At 37.0% G+C, this 22,164-nt stretch overlaps 1 protein-coding gene and 1 pseudogene across 1 annotated transcript; both read left to right on the forward strand.

The window, feature by feature from the left end:
- LOC129406086 (uncharacterized) overlaps positions 1-22,164 on the forward strand; it is a 144,288-nt pseudogene that overhangs the window by 62,719 nt on the left and 59,405 nt on the right.
- Positions 6,939-7,892, forward strand: LOC101551236 (olfactory receptor 10A5). The gene has a single exon (XM_012933844.2). It carries the CDS (start codon positions 6,939-6,941, stop codon positions 7,890-7,892), a length of 954 nt encoding a protein of 317 aa, XP_012789298.2.

The following is a 22,164-nucleotide window of genomic DNA, read 5'->3' on the forward strand; positions in this document are numbered from 1 at the left end:
ATTTGTAGATAAAAACATATGCCAAGTTCCATTTCAAACATTAAATAAATCTTGCTTCTTACTAGTTTCCAAAAAAAAATCACCCCCCCCAATAACCATTATGTAAAGTAACAATACCATTTGCGTGGAATTTATAAGTTAAAATATATTGGAGATTTAAAAGAAAGTATTCTAAAATAAAAATGTATTAAACTATTTAAAAAGTTTCAAAAGATTGTAGATAGAAAACTGCAACTCAAAATTTCTTTTACATATGTCTAAGAATATTAATATTTAACAAATAATGATGTATATATTTATATTTTAATTGATGATGTTACTTCTCTTCATTTTAACATGACAATATATTTTTTAATTATTGTTTTTTTTTAATTTATTTTATTTTTTAATTAGTGAGTCACCATGAGGGTACAGATACAGATTCACACATTTTCAAGCTTGTTTTTCCCTCATACAATGTTCGGAAACACATCACTCCACCAGTGCTCATTCTCCACCACCAATAAACCCAGTATCCCTCCCACTCCCCAATTCCATCTCCCCCCACCCCACCCTGCCTCTGTGGCATGGTATTCCCTTTTGAGCTCTCTCTCTCTAATTAGGTGTTGTGGTTTGCATAGGGGCATTGAGTGGCCATCGTGTTCAGTCTCTAGACTACTTTCAGCACGCATCTCCTTTCCCGAGCGGGATTTCCAACCACATTTTACTTGGTGTTCCTTCTCTATCTGAGTTGCCTTTTTCCCCAGCACGTGAGACCAGCTTCCAAGCCATGGAGCCAACCTACTGGTACTTATTGTTTTTAATTTGCACTTGGTGATAAACTTCAATACATTCATGTTTTGTAATTATTTTGGTTTCAAGTACTTAATCATATCATTTATATACTTTTCCCTTTATTTTTCTTAATTTTTTTCTATTGTAGCATTTTCTGTCATCACTGTATCACTGTATCACTGTCACCCCATTGCTCATTGATTTGCTCAAGCAGGCACCAGTAACATCTCCATTGGGAGACTTTTTGTTACTAGGTTTTTGGGTTTTTTTTTTTCCTGGGCATATCAAATATGCCACGGGTAGCTTGTCAGGCTCTGCTCTTCAGGCGAGATACTCTCAAAAGTTTGCTAGGCTCTCTGAGAGGGATAGAGGAATCGAACCTGGGTCAGCTGCATGCAAGGCAAATGCCCTACCCACTTCTGTCATGCTAAATTTTTAAGTATATAATCTAGAATTTTAACTACAGAAACAATGCTTACAGCAGACCTTTAGAACTCATTCTTCATGCAAAACTGAAATGTATGCACTTTGAAAGGAACTCCATATTTCTTCCTTACTATATACCCTGTTAACCACTATTCACTATGCTTCTTTGTTAGGATGTCTTTGTTAATTCTATAAGTGGAAGCTCAATATATTTAACTTGTTTGTCTGACTTATTTCATAATAAATGTCCTCTAGATTCATCTTTGTTCTCACAAATGGCAAAGTTTTATTCTAAGTCTTAATATTTGTAATGTGTGCTTAAATCTAGTACCTACAGAGTTTTCATATGTACGTTTTCTTTATCCACTTATCTAGTGAGGGACATTTAATTTTTATATATTATGACTATCATTAATATTTTTTCAATGAACATGACAATGCTGATATCTCTTTAAAATCTTGAATTTAATTTCCTTGAATATCTAATGTGACATAACTGAATCTTATATTTTTAATTTTTTGAGGAACCAACATACAACATGTCTTTGTAGCTGCACTACTTAGTATCCTATAAATAGAGTACAAGGGTTTTAATTACTCCACATTCATCCTACATCTGTTACCATTTTTAAAATAATACTTGTCAGGAGTATCATATCTCACTGTGAAATTAAGATGCTTTAGGGGATGGAGAGCTACTACCGAGGGTAGGGCACTGCCTTGCATTTGGCTGACCAGGGTTCAATCCCTAGCCTCCCATATGGTCCCACAAGCACTGCCAGGGATGATTCCTGAGTGCAGAGCCAGGAGTAATTTCTGAGCACTACCACGTGTGCCCTGCCCCCACCAAAAAAAAAAGGAATATGACTTAATTGTATTTTTTGATAATTTGAGAAATTGAACAACTTTTCACATATCTGTTAACCATTTGTGTAGGTCTTTGGGGAAACGGATATTCTATCCAATTATATAATATATCTGTCTCATTGCCTTCTTCATGAGTTATCTAGACTTAGAAAACCTGTTCTTTAAGAATACTTGTATCTCTAATATTTTTTTAAATTTTTAGTTTGTATTTATTTTGGGTTTTTAATTCTCAAAATCATATAATTATATGTGCCAGCAAGTCATCTTTTGCTATGACATTTGCATTTCTGTACAGCTTAAAAAGAGCATGAATATCTAATTTAAAATAAACTTTTTTCACATTTGACTAAAATTAATTTTAGCATTAGTTTTAATTTTTTTTAATTTTTTGCTTTTTGGGTCACACCTGGTATTGCACAGGGGTTACTCCTGGCTCTGCACTCAAGAATTACTCCTGGCGGTGCTCAGGGGACTATACAGGATGTTGGGAATCAAACCCGGGTCAGCCACATGCAAGGAAAATAACCTACCTGCTGTACTATCACTCCAGTCCCAATTTTAGCATTTAAATCGTTGTTAATTTTGAATTTACTTTTATATCATAAACCATAGTATTTAACTGAGATATCTGCATTTCCCCACAGCTTATTAAATATTTCTCATGTATACGCAGCTCCCAAAATGTCATTATGTTTGAATTGATGTGTTAAATACAAATCTACTATACTTAAAGCATGCTTGACAAGATTATATTTTCATATTATAAAGAATATACTATAATAAAATATTAAATAACATTTAAAACATTCCAACATACCTTGGAATATTTTATACACACCTTCTTAAAAGTCTGCTTTTTTAAAAAAAATGTTTTTTAAATGAATCACAGTGGGGTACAGTTAGAGACTTACAAATTTTTGTGCTTACGTTTCAGTCATACAATGATCAACTACCCACCCCTTGACCAGGGCCCATTCTCCACCACCAATGATCCCAGTATTCCTCTCACCACCTCCACCCCATCTCCCTCACCCACCCCACCTCTGTGGCAGGGCATTCCCTTTTGCTCTCTCTCTCGCTCTCTCTCTCTCTCTCCTTATGGGTGTTGTGGTTAGCAATAGAGGTGTTGAATGGCCATCATTTGATCCGTAATCTACTTTCAGCACGCATCTTCCATCCCAAGCGGGCCTTCCAAGCACCCCATACCTGGTGGTCCCTTCTCTATCTGAGCTGCCTTTTCCCCCAGCATGTGAGATCGGCTTCCAAGCCATGGAGCAATCTTCCTGGTATTCATCTCTACTATTCTTGGTTACACACTTATGAAGTCTTATACACACTTCTTCCTATATTCTATTCTTCTAATTTCTTGGCAGCACTTGCATTTCATTTTGCATACATAGAAAAGCCTTACTGAATTTTACTGGTTTACAATAGTATCTGAATTTTAAGATTCCAGTTTCACACCTCTGTATGTATAATTCTGTTCATACCCACCACTAAAATTCTAGTTCCATTCTCCAAAAAAGACATACAGAGACCAATAGACATTTGAAAAAAAAACTCATCTTCACTTATTATTAGGGAATGAAAAACAAAATCACTATGGGATATCACCTCATATCTGTGAAAATAACCAATATAAAAAACATAGCAAATAACATCTGCTTGTTTGAGGTGAGAAAAATAAACTTTTGCTTATTATTTGTGGAAATTTGAATGGACTCAGATTCTAAGAAAAACAGTATAAAATCATTAAAAAACTTAAAGTAGAAATACTGTGTGACCCATAGTATTTCATATTATTTAACAACTCCTAGATTTTTTATCTCAAGAATATACCATATTACCATATGGTATTAATATACCATATATAATATATTATATTTAATATAATGTATAAATATTAACATTAAATATATTTAATATACCATATATTTAATATACCATAATATTATATTTAATATACCGTATGGTATTTTCATGGTAATACCATACCTTTTACTTATATTAGAATTACTTTATCAAGTCACAAATAGAATATTTCAATTTTGATATAACATTAATATGATTTCCTATAATCTGATACAAATTTATATCTATATTTTACTACTGTAGTCATAAACACAAAGTGACACTTGGTTTGTTAATGATTATTATGCATGTCATAAAGGTTTGGTTTCCTTTTTTTTTTCTTTTTGGGTGACACCTGGTGATACTCAGGGGTTACTCCTGGCTCATGCACTCAAGAATTACTCCTGGTGGTGCTCAGAGGACCATATGGGATGCTGGGAATCCAACCCAGTTTGGCTACATGGAAGACAAATGCCCTACCCACTGTGCTATGGCTCCAGTCCCAAGTTTTGGTTTTCTTATATGTGTTATAAAATATTTCTTAAGATTTTTATGGTAAGATTTTTATATTTTATTGGTAATGTGAAGCTCAATTTTGACTGCTTTTTGACATATAGGTAAATATTATATACATATGCTTATATTTCATGCATTAATGCAAATATATAAGCAAGTCAAATTCTCTTAACCATTTAACCATTTAATTTCAATAACATATTTTAGGGGTAACAATAATTACACATTTCCGTTTCAATATTCTGACATTATTTATTTTTTTGTAAATTATAGTGACCAAAACTAATGCTGATATTAAATCTCAACAATATCAATAAACTTCAAGTTATCTATTAACATAAACTTATTATATGAAAATGTTTTACATATGGATTTATGTACACTTGTAATGAACAAGTGAACATTACATAGTATTAAAATGATCAATTTTTTAAAAAATCACACCACACATTTATTGACATAATTGTATTCTTATAATTTTCAGTTTCATTATATTTCTAAACTTATTTAAATTTTTTATTCCTAATATATATTTTTACTTCTCCCCTTTTTCAGATTTTTCAACAATTTGTATTAATTCTTTACAAAATTACCTGTCTTACAATTTAATTAATATTTAAATTTAAAATTTTGTCTGTTTCTATTGCATTTTCATTTGATTTGTAAACAAAGCTAATTAACTTTCATCATTTTCTTTTTCCAAGATTTATTATCTTCAATTTGTTGTTGTTTCAAGGACTGAAGATCACACACTTCGTCATGGTGCTTGCTAGGGCTCTTACACTTTAGTTGCTGTGTTTACACATGTACTGTGATGCTCAAATACATTCTGATTATAATACTTGCTAGGAGGTAGCTGTGGTGCTCACATAACTACATATCAGAAGCGTTATCCCCTATTCCATGCTTGCACATCTTTTAGCTGTATTATCCTCTGGGGATCAAAACTTTAGTTGTAATGCTTGCACACAAGACTCTGTGCTGGATGGTGAATTTACGTACTTTGAGTGAGTAAAACTTAATGTTGTTTATGCCAGTACTGATTAATAATCACACATACATAAGACTTGTATAATATTATCATGCAATGTCACTCCACTAAAAATTTAAGAATAATCAAGTACAGTTAATCACAATTAAGGTCACCATACAGAAAATATATAGTATTTATGAGTGCAGGGCATATGAGCAGCAGGTCCACATAATACAGTCTATAAAGGTTTTTTAAGCAACAAAGATAAAATGAAGTAGATTAAAAGAGAGGAAAAATATAATGGGTGCTATGTTAAATCATGAAAATATTATTCAGAACAAAGTACTAAGAAGATAAGACAAATTATTGAAAAACACTTTTTGAACTAAATCATTGTATACACTAAAATTAATGAAATAGTCCAGATATCTTTTTGAATGTTTTCCTTTGAATATTCACTCTATCTTCTTTTTTTAAAATATTTTTATGCAAATCTGTTTTCACCCCCCATAGATTTATTCTAGAAAAAGTAGTAGTTGGACTATCCAAAGAACATTTTCTATAATGTTATACCCAGATCATAATTTTGAAACTTTATGGATACACTGTCTTGACAACTAGTTGGCAATTGCAATTTCGAACATTAGTTGTTAACCATAACATGAAAACACCAGTTATACAATTTGAAGTTTTTTACATTTAAAATATTGAAGAGAGGGAAAAGTGTATTAAAATCACCACACCCTCTAATGCATTCCTCCCATACATCCCTTATCTCTCTGCTCTCTTTTTCTCATTTGGAAGCTCCTCAAAATAAAATATTTTGAAACAATTTATCTTTGTCATTCTATATGCTCTCAAACTAATTGGAAATTAGAGTTCCTAGATGCACACAAAAGTGTTCCCGTACTATTTTACCAGTTAACACACTAGGTGAATTCAATTAGATTTTAAGGAAAAAAGAATCATAGAGATGTTAATGAAAATGGGTGGGGCATTCCCTAGGGTCTATTCCTGACTTTGTTCTCAGGAATAACCTCTGGAATGGCTTGGGGCACCAAATGTTGCTGCAGGGATTGAACCAAGATCTAACAAATGAAAGTCACATGTGTGCTTTAAAACCTGTACTATCTCTTTGACCCAATAAATGGAAAATTTTACTTTTTAAATTTTAACTTCACTCTGCTGCTACATTCCCACTTCACCCAAATACAAAGGAATTAGGGAGCAAGGAAAATTAAAATGTATGGGTATAATGTAATTAGTTTTGGAAACTATGGTAATAAAGTGGAATATGGAATATGCAAATTATATTAGGAATTACTCTGCTACCCCTTTTCAGAACTGAGACTTTGGCGATCTTTGTATTTCTTTACTCCTAGACATCACAAAACCCATGCTCTTCCAACTGAGATCCTAATCTTACCATTTTTTTCCTGATACTAAGGAATCTGAAAAATAAAGCCAGATTCGACTCTTCTAATCCAAAACTGCTCTCCATAATATTAACTGATGATTCATTTTTGGATTTATGGCCGGAGGAAACTGGACAAGATTTAGTGAGTTTGTCCTCATGAGCTTCTCTTCCCTGCCACCTGAAGTACAGTCATTACTCTTTCTGATATTTCTGATCATCTACCTGATCACCCTGACAGGAAATAGCCTCATCATTCTGGTTACGCTGGCTGACCCCACGCTGCACAGTCCCATGTACTTCTTTCTCAGGAACTTGTCCTTTTTGGAGATTGGCTTCAACCTAGTTATTGTGCCCAAGATGTTGACGACTCTGCTTGCTCGAGACACATCCATCTCTTTTATTGGCTGTGCCACTCAGATGTATTTCTTCTTTTTCTTTGGGGTGGCAGAATGTGTTCTTCTGGCCACCATGGCATATGACCGCTATGTGGCCATCTGCAATCCTTTGCACTACCCAGTCATCATGAACCATAAGACATGTACCAAACTGGCTGTTGCCTCCTGGTTTCCAGGTCTCCCTGTAGCCACGGTGCAGACTACATGGCTCTTCAGCTTTCCATTTTGTGGCACCAACAAGGTGAACCACTTCTTCTGTGACAGTCCACCTGTGCTGAAGCTGGTGTGTGCAGACACGGCACTGTTTGAGATCTACGCGATTGTTGGAACCATTCTGGTGGTCATGATACCCTGCCTGCTGATTCTATGCTCCTACACTCGAATTGCTGCTGCCATCCTCAAGATTCCATCAACTAAGGGGAAACATAAAGCTTTCTCTACTTGTTCTTCCCACCTCCTTGTTGTCTCCCTGTTCTATGTATCCTCAAGCCTCACCTACTTCCGGCCCAAGTCTAATAATTCTCCAGAGAGCAAGAAGATGCTGTCTTTGTCCTACACTGTTGTAACACCAATGCTAAACCCCATCATCTACAGCCTGAGAAATAATGAGGTGAAGAATGCCCTTGTCAGGACCTTCCGCAAGGCTCTTGGCCTTAAAAACTATACTCCTTAGAAATTAAAAGATGAGACTAGGTTTATTGGAGCAATCAAGTTCTTATTCGGGATTTCTCTGTTCCTTCTCACATGTTCATTGGGATGAAATCCAGTTGCTAAAAGGATGACCAAAGAACTCAGTGGAGAGGAAAGTGCACAGAGCTAGATTAGAGCTATTACAGCTACTTGCCAAGTCTTGTACCTGCCAATCATAGATGTACAGTCTTTTTTCTTATTGGTGCAATTGATTTTTTTAGAGTTCTCTTGCCAATCTGTTCCAATATATAAAGAATACAATATAACATACATTGGGGACAGTATGAAACTGCTAATAATGTGAAAACAATATCACCTTTATTTTATTTTGTTGGTCTTTATTTTGTTGTAATAAAGTTGACTAGTAAGAAAAAGTTTATAATTTTTCTAGAACATAATTCTTTTATTCTTTCTAATTTTTATTTGCCTCTGACACAGAGTTGGCTATTAAACTCGGTACTTAACCTGATCAGAGGATAGTTGTCACCAATCCCTTTGTGTGTTTTTTATGATCCTGATAGTTTTAATAAACTCCTTCCTGAGGAAATTTTCCTAGGCAAAATGGCCTGAGTCTCCAATTTTCTCCTTCAATCTCATTTCAACTTTCTAAAGTCTTGAGTAAGTTAAAATTTTCATAATTTTACTCTAAAGCACAGTGATGTTTTCTTCAATACTTACAATGGGTTCTAGATATGTCCAAAATAGATCTTTTAAGACAATTCTATTAATTTAAAAGTTTACATTTGTTAATGCTATAATAAAAACAATGTTTATCATTTCAACAGAAACAAAAAAATCATGAAAGAAACAATATGGCTCTGAAGAAATCGAACAGTTTGAAGCCTAAGATGCCTTTCCTAGTTGATATCTTATTTTCCACCTACTCTATATGTGACCGTGGGAAAACCAGTTAAACTATTCTTTCTTCATTGTAAAATGCTTATAAGGCACATCAATTTGATCTAAATCTAAATAATATTAATGGAATAATATAACTATGCATATAAAATAATGTATATTTTGTATTTTATAGTTCTAAGTAAAATTATCAAAATATGATTAATATAATTATTTAAGAAACATAAAAACTAATGTTGATTGATGCACTATAGGACAATCTATGGAGGATTGGATTAAACCTGTTAACTCTAAAATGCCACCACTCCTGGGCAAGGGCATGGACTTTGAAGTTAGAGTTTATCCTAATTTTGTTACTTGAAAATTCTGTGATGCTGAGAAAATTATTTATTAGCTCTGTGTCTGGGTTTTCTCCTCAGTAAAGTAAGGATGAAGATAGCAACTATTTCACACATTGGGCAAGATACAATGCCTTAGAGTAAGAAAATTACTAAACAACATATTAGACATCCAGTAACTTAAAACATGTGTTATCTACTGTATTTATACTGATAGCCATGGTGATATATATATATGTGTATATATATATACATATATATATATGTGTGTGTGTGTGTGTGTGTGTGTGTGTGTGTGTGAATTACATGAGAGAAGCAGAACCTGGAGGAAAATGAGGTAAGGAGTCTAGCAGGAGTTGAACTTTAAAAGGTCTTGTATGTCTGGATGCTTAAACTCTATTTTATAAATGATATAAAGCAATTGAATGTTTTTCAACAGACTAGACAGAGTAGGGGGTCAGGGAAACATAAAAACATTTATGACTTAAATGCCCGCTGTGCATGCAGGAGGCTCAGGTTCAGTTCTGCACTTTGTGGTCTCCTGAGCACCACTAAGAACAACCCAGGAGCAATGAGCCAGGACTGAAAATTATTTAGTATGTCCCAAAAGACCAAAGGAAAAATAAAGAAAGAAAAGAAATCCTTATTTGGGAGACATTTTGGTAGTGGTGTGCAAATGAGCAGTAAAGAGAGAGCTTATATAATGGTGTCTACCACTTCTTAATGTCAGCATAGGAAGCCTTCATCAAGGGTGGGGCCACAGTGCAGGTAACATAGAACTAACAGCTCAGAGGAACATCAGAGCTGTTCTTCATTGCACCCCCTCCAGCAAGCCTGCTGGTCAGCAGGGATCTGACAGTCAAACTTCTCCTGCTTACTGAGTTCTTTCAGATAAATGACTGCAACCTTAGTTCATTAGCCCTCTCCCAGATCTGAGCCTGTCTATTCATCTAAGCTTTCCCTTCAGGCTCCAGGATAAGCCACTGGGAGCCTCAGTCAGCTGTGCCCCCTGAATACCAGTGCGCCTCATTACCAACTTTTCTTTTAATGAGGGCACAGCCTGTGATTGCTCATTAATGGCTGGTTAGTTTACATCCCCAAGGGTTCAGGAGACTGAGAATAGAAGTCAGGGACTCAGTGTTCAGCCTAAGCAGTATAGTCATATCAGAGATAAATAAGAGGAATTCCCCTTAGAAGAGACTCATAATTATTCATAATTATTCATTCTTGGGCCTCCGGAGTAATTTCAGATCTCAGAAGCTGAGTCTGATCTTAGGATGTTGAGATCTGAAGGGACGAGAGAATTAAGTGAGAGGAATTCACACACTCAAGTGATCCTAAGCCTGGACCATCTCTTCCTCTAGAGCTTCTTTAGGAAATCAAATGCTCTTTATCATGAAAGAGGAAGCCTCAGTTTACCCTTGCCAGCTGCTATGAGCAGTCCCACTCTTATCTGGTCCATCCTACATTATTTGACTCCCTGCAAATTCCTGGGCTATTCTGATAAACAGGGAGTAAATAATTGTTCATCGTAAAATTCTATCCCAGAGAATTGGCTCACAGGGAGACTAAGATAATAACAATACTTAAGCAGATGGCCAGGAAGATTCAAACCAGCCTGATTACCCTGTAGATTCCCTACATGTTCGGAAATACTTGTTGATTGATAAGAAATGCAAAGGGCCTCTAAAAAGATCTATACAAAACTCTTACTTTTAACTTAGTTCTATACTAAGTTCCTCCCCACTTAGGGCACTCCTTTTCTTTTTTCTTCTGCTTCCCCATAAACTTCTGCTTTTCAACTCTGAGTCTGAGCATCTTTATTATTCAATATTTTCATTCTTGAAAATATTGAAGAACCTGGGAATCGCGAATGGACACAGAGACCTGCTGCTGCCACTTTTGCCTCACCTGCATCAATATTTTCTTTGATGTATGTACAATTAGCATGTTGTTCTTAAGATTTTTTATGTCTAGCAATCTATAGCATAGATCCCTTGCTATTCTCCCTGCATGTCCCAGTGAAGACTATCTTTTTCCTGAGTTCTTTTAAACTATATTTGTATGAGTTCAATAGTTGAACCTCCTCCTTTCTCCCTGATACACTAACTCTTAAAGATCTCACCCATTGTCATATTTCAACAAACTACCTTAAGAGACATGAAAATTTGATTACTAATTTATATCTCCTACCAGTTTTGTTCATAGATTCTCTTTGATCTCTAGTATCAATGTTACTACAGATTAACATAAACATCTAATTCCAGTATGTCCTTTATCAGAGTCCTTTCTAAATATAAATATGATAATATATCATTATTTTGCTTAAAATCCCTTCAAATCATCATCATATAAATATAATTTCTTAAAATGTCATACAAGCTCACTTATAATTTAGCTCTCTAAGTGCCATTTCTCAATCATTCAGTTCCTTGTTTATTCAACTATTGGCAGAGCCTGGCAACTACCTGTGACATATTCGATATGCCAAAAGCAGTAACAACAAATCTCACAGTGGAGACGTTCCTAGTGCCCGCTCAAGCAAATTGATGAACAACGGAGGACAGTGCTACAGTGCTACAGTTATACTAAAATATTTTCTTTCTCCATTTATCATTTATTTATGGATTCTCCATAGTATTTAAACCCTCTAAACAACTTGGAGTCTTAAAAGCTTGCATTTGTATCCTCTGTCTTCTTGAACTACCATTATGAAAACAAACAAACTTCAAAGTAAAAGGCTGGAAATCAATGCAGACGAATGGCCATAATAATTTATATCAGACAAATTAGAATTCAAGTTAAAATAGCAAAAAGAAACAGATTTTTACAATATATAATAAGAAATATATCACTGTCATTGTCACTGTCATCCCGTTGCTCATCGATTTGTTCGAGCAGGAACCAGTAACTTCTCCATTGTGAGACTTGTTGTTACAGTTTATAGCATATTGAATGCGCCATGGGTAGCTTTTCAGGCTCTGCCATATGGGGTGGATACTCTCAGTAGCTTGCCAGGATCTCCAAGAGGGACGGAAGAATCAAACCCTAGTTGGCCACGTGCAAGGCAAACGTCCTAAAAAAAATTCTTGAAGAATCTTATTTAAAAAAAAAAAACACTCCTAGAAATAATATATACAGCATAGTGGCAGGCTGGACTGGAGTGATACCGCAGCAGGTAGGGCATTCGCCTTGCACGCAGCCAACCCAGGTTTGATTCCTCCACCCCTCTCGGAGAGCCCGACAAGCTACTGAGAGCATCCCGCCTGCAGGGGAGAGCCTGGCAAGCTACCCGTGGCATATTCAATATGCCAAAAACAGTAACCACAAATCTCACAATGGAGACATTACTGGTGTCCACTCAAGCAAATCAATGAACAACGGGATTAGAGTGACAGTAACAGTGGCAGGCTACAAATATACAAAAATCTGTTGTATTTTTATATGTAAAGAATGATGTGGAAGAGAATTATTTAATATCCATAAAAATTGTTTTTTTAAAAAAATCAAGTGGTTAAGAGTGAACTTAACCAAGAAAGAGAAACACTTATCTATTGAAACCATAAATTGCTATTAAAAAATAGAAGATATAAAATAATGTAAAAATACTCCTTATTCATTAGTAGGAAGAATTAACATTGTTAAAATTAGCATCCTACCCAAAGCAATGTACAAATTCAATGCAATTCCCATGACAGTTTCCATGGCATTTTTCATGGACATAGAACAAATACTGACAAAATGCATATAGTAACATAAAACTACCCTAATAACCAAGGAAATTCGGAAGAAAAAGCTTGTGATATTAGTCATTAAATTCTCTTAAGCTACACTAAATAATAAAACTATAGTAATCAAAACTGTGTGGTACTAGAATAAAGGCAGACTCTAAAATATGGAATATATTGAGACCCCATAAGTAACCTTTATATGCATGAACAGTTAATTTGTAGCAAAAATGCTAGATGCATTAGGTGGAACGAGAAAAGTCTCTAAGAACGGTTTTGTTGAAACTGATTAGCTACATTCAAGAATAAAAAGAAACCAGACACCAATCTTGCACGGTAAAATATAATTCAAAATATTTTTAAAACCTCAATATTATACTTGAATGCTAAAATACAGCAAGGAAAACATAGACAAAGCTTTCCATGATACTGATTTCAGGGGTCTTTTCAATGATTCGACTCCATTAGTAAAGAAAATGAAAGCATCAAACATAGAAAATCTTCTGTGACGGGCTACAAAATTAATATGCAGAAAGCTGCTGCAATTTTTCCCTGTCAAGAATGATGCAGAAGAGGGGCTGGAACGATAGTACAGCAGGTAGGGCGTTTGCCTTGCAAGTGGCTGAGCTGGGTTCGATTCCCAGCATCACATATGGTCCCTGAGCACCACCAGGAGTAATTCCTGAGTGCAGAGCTAGGAGTAACCCCTGCGTATCACTAGGTGTGACCCAAAAAGTTTAAAAAAAATTAAAAAAGAATGATGTAAAAGAGAAAGAAGCTAAAATTTAAAATCTACTGTATTTTAAGAAAAGCATTTATATACCATACATTGAGTAAAGAACTAAAAAGAAAAATACATAAAAGCACCTGCAAAGCTTAGTAGCAATGGGCCTAGAGAGATGGGGATGGAAAGATTATAGCAGGTAAGTTATAGTCATGCACTGTGACTGATCCAAGTTCAATCTCTGACATCCCTTAAGATCCCACAATCACCACCTGGAGTAATTCCTGAGTGCAGAGCCAGGATTAAAGTCCTGAGCTTCTCCAAGTATAGTCCCAAAACGAAATCAAACAAAATTTGCAACAACAAAAAACTGTCACCATAAAATGGAGAAGAGGGATGAACAAAAACGTCCTCAAATACATAAAAATGGGAAACAGACACATGAAAAAGTTGTCATTATCTCTGACTATCAAGGAAATGCTAATCAATGGCAATAAGATATTAACTCACATCAGTAATAATGTAAAATATGTGTTACAAATGTATAAGCTATTCCTCATGAGTATTTTCAGGAGATAAATGAAGGGGAAAAATCAGCACCAGACATTAGGTGTGAATCTATCTCAATTTGATCCAAAATAACATGTTCCTTTTTCTGTAACATATTTTTTCTAGACTATAAGAACAAACTATGAAAGATTAATAGAGATAGAAAACAATAGTATGCAACATAAAAGTCCAAAAGTTTTCAAGTGAATCATAAGAACAACTATTTTGAAATATGTATATTTCAAAATAATAAAATATATATAAATAAAACACCTTTTTATTTTTTATTTTTTTTAATTAATTTATTTTTAATTAGAGAATCACCGTGAGGGTACAGTTACAGATTTATACACTTTTGTGCTTATACTTCCCTCATACAAAGTTTGGGAACCCATCCCTTCACCAGTGCCCATTCTCCACCACCCGTAAACCCAGTGTCCCTCCCACCCTCCCCAATCCCATCTCCCCCCCACCCCACCCTGCCACTGTGGCAAGGCATTCCTTTCTGTTTTCTCTCTCTAATTAGCTGTTGTGGTTTGCAATAAAGGTGTTGAGTGGCCGCTGTGCTCAGTCTCTAGCCCTCATTCAGCCCGCAACTCCCTTCCCCCACATGGCCTTCGACTGCAATGTAGTTGGTGATCGCTTCTCTGAGTTGACCTTTCCCCGGAACGTGAGGCCAGCCTCGAAGCCATGGAGTCAACCTCCTGGTACTTATTTCTACAGTTCTTGGGTGTTAGTCTCCCACTCTGTTATTCTATATACCATAGATGAGTGCAATCTTTCTATGTCTGTCTCTCTCTTTCTGACTCATTTCACTCAGCATGAAACTTTTCATGCCCATCCACTTAACTACAAAATTCTTGACCTCCTTTTTTCTAACAGCTGCATAGTATTCCATTGTATAGATGTACCAAAGTTTCCTCAACCAGTCATCCGTTCTGGGGCATTCGGGTTTTTTCCAGATTCTGGCTATTGTAAACAGTGCTGCGATGAACATACATGTGCAGATGTTGTTTCGATTGTACTTTTTTGCCTCTCTGGGATATATTCCCAGCAGTGGTATTGCTGGGTCAAATGGGAATTCAATATCTAATTTTTTGAGAGTCGTCCAAATTGTTTTCCAGAAGGGCTGAACCAGTCGGCATTCCCACCAGCAGTGAAGAAGGGTCCCTTTCTCCCCACATCCTCTCCAACAGCGGTTGCTTTTGTTCTTTTGGATGTGTGCTAGTCTCTGTGGTGTGAGGTGGTATCTCATGGTTGTTTTGATCTGCATCTCTCTGATGATTAGTGATGTAGAGCACTTTTTCATGTGCCTTTTGGCCATTCGTATTTCTTCCTTGGTAAAGTTTCTGTTCATTTCTTTGCCCCATTTTTTGATGGGGTTGGATGTTTTCTTCTTGTAGAGCTCAACCAGTGCTTTATATACCATTGATATCAACCCCTTATCTGATGGGTATTGTGTAAATATCCTTTCCCATTCTGTGGATAGTCTTTGGATTCTGGTCACTGTATCTCTTGCGGTGCAGAAGCTTTTTAGTTTAATGTAGTCCCATTTGTTGATCTCTGTTTTTACTAGATTGCTTAGTTCCGTGTCACCTTTGAAGATACCTTTATCTTCAATATCGTGGAGGGTTTCGCCGACCTTGTCTTCAATGTACCTTATGGTTTGTGGTCTAATGTTGAGGTCTTTAATCCATTTTGATCTGACTTTTGTGCATGGTGTCAGGTCAAGGTCTAAACCCATTTTTTTGCATGTGGTTGTCCAGTTGTGCCAGCACCATTTGTTAAAGAGGCTTTCCTTGCTCCACTTCACTTCTCTTGCTCCCTTATCAAAGATTAGATGGTCATACATTTGGGGTTGTGTGTAGGGATATTCCACCCTGTTCCATTGGTCTACGGCTCTGCCTTTGTTCCAGTACCATGCTGTTTTAATTGTTACTGCTTTGTAGTAAAGTTTGAGGTTGGGGATGGTGATGCCTCCCATCATCTTTTTCCCAAGAATTGTTTTAGCTATCCTTGGACGTTTGTTATTCCATATGAATTTTAGGATTGCTTGATCCATTTCTTTGAAGAATGTCATGGGTATATTTATAGGGATCGCATTGAATCTGTATAATGCTTTAGGGAGTATTGCCATTTTGACAACATTGATTCTCCCTATCCACGAGCAGGGTATATGTTTCCATTTCCTCATGTCCTCTTTGATTTCATGGAGTAGCGTTATGTAGTTTTCTTTGTAAAGGTCTTTTACTTCCTTGGTTAAGCTGATTCCGAGGTACCTGATTTTCTGGGGCACGATTGTGAATGGGATTGCTTTTTTCATGTCCCTTTCCTCTGCCTCATTGTTTGCATATATGAAGGCCATGGATTTTTGGGTATTGATTTTGTAGCCTGCAACTTTACTGTATAAGTCTATTGTTTCTAAGAGTTTCTTAGTAGAGGTTTTAGGCTTCTCTAGATATAGTATCATGTCGTCTGCAAATAGTGAGAGTTTGATTTCTTCCCTTCCTATCTGGATGCCCTTAATCTCTTTTTCTTGTCTAATAGCTATCGCAAGTACTTCCAGTACTATATTGAAGAGGAGTGGTGAGAGTGGGCATCCTTGTCTTGTGCCTGATCTCAGAGGAAAGGCCCTTAGTTTTTCCCCGTTGAGGATAATGCTTGCCGTAGGCTTGTGATAGATGGCTTCGACTATCTTGAGGAAAGTTCCTCCAAACCCCATTTTGGCGAGGGTTTTCATCATGAAAGGATGTTGGATCTTGTCAAATGCTTTCTCTGCATCTATTGATATGATCATATGGTTTTTATCTTTACTTTTGTTGATATGCTGGATTATGTTGATTGATTTCCGAATGTTAAACCATCCTTGCATCCCTGGGATGAATCCCACTTGGTCGTGATGTATGATCTTTTTGATGAGTTGTTGGATCCTATTTGCTAGTATTTTGTTGAGGATCTTCGCATCGGTGTTCATCAGGGAAATTGGTCTGTAATTTTCTTTCTTAGTGGTGTCTTTGTTTGCTTTTGGTATTAGGGAGATATGTGCTTCATAGAAACTGTTTGGGAGAGTTCCTGTTTTTTCAATTTCCTGGAAAAGTTTGAGGAAAACAGGCAATAGGTCTTCTTTAAATGTTTGGAAGAATTCGCCAGTGAAACCATCTGGGCCTGGGCTTTTGTTTTGGGGGAGGTTTTTGATTACCGTTTCAATTTCCTTAACATTGATGGGTCTATTCAGGTATTCCAGGTCTTCTTTCTTCAGTCTTGGGAGATTGTAGGAATCAAGGAATCCATCCATTTCTTTTAGGTTCTCCTTTTTTGTGGCATAAAGACTTTCAAAGTAGTCTCTAATGATCTTTTGAATCTCACTGGTTTCTGTTATGATGTCCCCCTTTTCATTTCTGATTCGATTTATTAGAGTTTTCTCTCTTTCTTTCTTTGTGAGACTTGCTAGCGGTTTATCAATCTTATTTATTTTCTCAAAGAACCAACTCTTTTAAAACACCTTTTTAAAAAAAAATTCTCTAGGCACATCTGGATCCACTTACATGTTATCTTACATGTAACATCATTAAACATTAAAGGCATTACAACTGAATTTTAATTATTTATTTTTAAATGCTATTGTAGTTAAGGTCACATGATTAATGATTACTTCATGATTTTTATGAACAGTTGTTGTAATTTCTTCAGCACCACAATAGTGCCTAAGTACTCTGTCATATCCTTCTGTCACTTCTAGTCTGCCTCTTTTTTGTCTACACCCAACCTTTCATTGATTGTTAATCTCAATTTTGCAAATAAAGACCAGGAATTTGTTTTTATCTGATAATTGTCTAATATGACAGATATTCTCTTGCCCCCTTGCCTGGCTATCTTCCTCAGGGCTCCTCGGAGAGGGTGGGCTGCAGTTTCCCTCCCTGCCCCTAGCAGAGTTCTGGCAGCCGAAGACCTCCAGAACCCAGCCACAGCCATGCTCAAGGCCCCTCTCCACACGTTCGGACAAGCCTCACTCATGAAGAAACTGACAGAGGAACCTGGGTGTTTGGGACCTGAGGCTGAGACCCCCAAGCCTGCTCAAACTGGGACTGGGCCTTTTTCCCCCAGATTCCCCATTTTCCTGCAGCTAGGTGGTCACACCCAGGGACTGCCCCTGGCGCCGTGTAATCCCACCAACGGTCAACATTCCAAGACTAAAACCAAGCTCCCGGAAGACATCTTATAGCCTAGTTCTCCAGCTGGGAAAACCTGGTAAGCTACTGAAAGTTTCCTGCCCACATGGGAGAGCTTTGAAAACTCCCCATGGCATATTCAGATGACAAAACCAGTAACAATAATGGGTCTCATTCCCCTGATTCTGAAAGAGCCTCCAATGCGGCACCATTGGGAAAGACGAGTAAAGAGAGGCTTCTAAAATCTCAGGGCTAGGACAAATGGAGATGTTACTGAGACCGCTCAAGAAATCTGACGATCAATGGGAAAAAAACCTTTTTTTAATTGTCTAATATCTTGTTTTATTATTTATGTGAGAGTAAGGCAGAGTCTCTTGCCCGCACGCATGGCTGTCTTACCTGGGGCCCCTTGGAGGGGATGGGCTCCAGCTTCCCTCCCCACCCTGAGCAGAGCTCCCAGCTGCCGAAGACCACTGGAACGTAGATACAGCCATGCTGGAGGCCCCTCTCCACACATTCGGACAGGCCTCATGCATGAAGGTACTGGCAGAGGAACCCAGGTGTGTGTAATCCTATCAACGGCCAACATCCAGAGAGAAACTTAAAAGCAAGCTCTCAGAAGCGATATCTTTAGCCTACTTCTCCCTCTGAGAGAAACTGGCAATCTTCTGAGAGTTTCCTGACCGCAAGGGACAGCCTTGCAAGCTTCCCATGGTGTATTCATATGCAAAATCCAGTAACAAGCGGGATCTCATTCCCCTGACCCTGAAGAGCCCCCAGTGCAACATCTTTAGGAAGGCCGAGTCGATATGGACTTCTAAGATCTCAGGGAAAGGACAAAATGAGATGTTACTGAGCCTGCCTGAGAAATCGGTGATTAACGGGATATTGTGATTGTGATCGTGATCGTGAAGGCCAACTGATGCTTTGCTGTCTGTTTTCCCTCTGACTTATTTCACTTAACATGATAACGTCCAGTTGCTTCAAAGTCACAGTGAATCTGATGATTTCATTGTTTTTTTACAGCTGCATAGTATTCCATTCCATGTAGATAGATATAGATATAAAAATTCTTTATTTAATCAGGTGTTACTGAACATTCGAGTTGTTTCCATATCCTGCTTTTTATACTTGGTGCTGCAATTAACATAGATGTGCACATATCTCTTCAAATTAATGTTTTTGTATTCTTGGGATAGATACCAAGAAGTAAGAGGACACAGCAAGACAGTTTATATTAGGCGGCCGGAGAAATGCTCCGGACCCGAATCCGGGCCAACAACACCAGGGATCCAGACGGAGGAGGTACAGCTGGTACACCTTCTCCGGATGGAACCCTAGCGACACTGAGCAGCAGCTAACATGGCTCCGGGTTGCGGGACTGGAACACATCCGAGCCGCGGGGGGGCACTGGAGTGGGGCAGCGCCTGCCCGAACTCCAAATGGTCCCAGCCGCGGGAAGTCACACCCTTGACCCACCCTCGGGGCCATCTTCCCACCTTCAACAGAGAAGAGGCCAGGCAGTCTGGTGAGCAATGCGGCCGGAGAAATGCTCCGGACCCGAATCCGGGCCAACAACACCAGGGATACAGATGGAGGAGGTACAGCTGGCACACCTTCTCCGGATGGAACCCTGGCAACACTGAGCAGCAACTAACACGGCTCCGGGTTGTGGGACTGGAACACATCCGAGCCACGCGGCCACTAATGCAGCCACGCGACCTTTTCTAAAAACTGAAAATATACAATCTTTTAATGACAAACCAATTATCAAATGCTTCCTTAGTAGGGCTGTCTTCCCTGGGGGGAAACTCCAACAACAATAATGAGTTTTGTTTTGCAATATGGAATGTAATCTAGGTAGAGAGAAAATTAAGTGAAATTCATCAGTCATACAGTTGAGGGGGGGGCGGTGGCGGGGGGTATACTGGGGATTTTGGTGGTGGAATATGGTGAAGGGATGGTGTTTGAATATTGTATAACTGAGACATAAACCTGAAAAGTTTGTAACTTTCCACATGGTGATATAATAAAAATTTAAAAAAAGACAGTTTATATTAATGTTCATATTTCTGAGACCTAGCCAGTGCCTGGCATAAAGAAGGCCTTTTATAAATTAATACATTAATGTATAGTTTCTAATTGTCTTCTACCTCTGACCAGTTACTGAAATTTGAGCACCATGTTTCCAACTTCCTCCAAAATATCTCTGCTCATGTATTAAGGCACTTGTCTAGCCCTATGTTCCCAGGTATGCTACTTAATATTCTTTTTACCCCACCATTCATCAATATACTGTTTTATCAATGAATGTTTACATAATAATTTGGAAGTATAGCAATGAACCAGGTACTGCCCTTTAAGAGTTTCAGGTTCCATTGAGTGACTCAGACAACAAGTATACACACAGCTAGAGAACAAAAGAACATTAAAGCAAAAAGTGCTGCACTGCCATCATTTTACACTTTGATAAATACTGCATGTAAGTATTCAAGCATTATCCTAAGCCTGACTATTTTTCCTTGAAAAAATTATTCTTACTCCAACCTTGCTCAATTCTCATTTTCATTGCCATGTCTACTTCCCTCTTTTATATCATACCAGCTAGGCATTTCTTTCTTAATTTTAAAAGCCTACTCACTATTCTCATTGCTTCTATGCTACTTTACAATCCTTTTTTACACTCAAAGCTAAGTGTTGGATTTGCAGGCATGATCAAAACAGAGTTTCTGCCCTCTGAAACATTTAAATTAAGTAGAGATATATTAAACAAAAACCTGCACAAAAAATATTAATATGTATGTAGATAAAATTGGTGCTATTATTAATAAGTAAAGGAATAAAAGGAGGGTGTCATGTGCTTTTGAATCAGAGAAGACCTCACAGAGGAAGGGACATTAAAATAATTATCAGGATATTATGCAGAAGTTAGCCACAAAAAATAAAGAGAATAATTATAAAGAGTAAGATAATTAGTATATACAAAGATTAAATCAGTAATTGGAGAGATGGTGAGAAAAATAGTAATGATGTCAGTATCGCAGTCATTTAAAATGTCTCTTTTTCTTACTAACAACTTTCAAATCTTAGGTCAAACTTTATCTTGATGGAACTGTATTATAAAGGACCTTCATTATGGCCTAATGTGCTTTCTCTACTTTATCTCATTTTCATTCCATGGCAACAATTGATCATTTGTCACATGACAAATTGAGACAAAAATATTTTCCTCCAAATTAGAAGGTGAGAAATCAGTGGAGGAAACCAGAACATTCTCTTGTATTTCAAATATCTCTTTTTCATTAAGAAAAGAAATATTAATTATGATGAAATTCCAACCAGTTTCTTTCTTCCTCTAAGTATTCATACAGCTCCCTTGAAAAGGAAACATAAGAATTATCTTCTTTGAAATATTCCATGGCTTCTTTAGCTTTTCCACTCTTAATATGCAAGAAATAAAGCACTGTCAATCACTGCCCTAACTTCTCAGATTCATTACAAATTTGGATTTTAAATTAACTTTTGGTTTTTATACATTCACAAAATTTTACTCTTGCCAAATTTTTTACCACCCATATTCAGCTATGTGATCTCAAATAGCATCATGGCCTACAGTCTTAGAAGCTGAGGGATAGGAAAAGGAATAGTAATAAAACAAGTTAATAGTATGTATACCATGGAATGATATAATGACACCTCTGTGGCCCCTCCACAAAAAATCTAATTATTTAAACTATGGGCTGGAGCGATAGCACAGCAGGTAAGGCATTTGCCTTGCATGCTGTCAACCTGGGTTCGATTCCTCCGCCCCTCTCAGAGAGCCTGGCAAGCTACCAAGAGTATCTCGCCCCCACAGCAGAGCCTGGCAAGCTACCTGTGGTGTATTTGA

Source organism: Sorex araneus, chromosome 6, assembly GCF_027595985.1.
Source record: "Sorex araneus isolate mSorAra2 chromosome 6, mSorAra2.pri, whole genome shotgun sequence".
NCBI classification, from domain to species: Eukaryota; Metazoa; Chordata; class Mammalia; order Eulipotyphla; family Soricidae; genus Sorex; species Sorex araneus.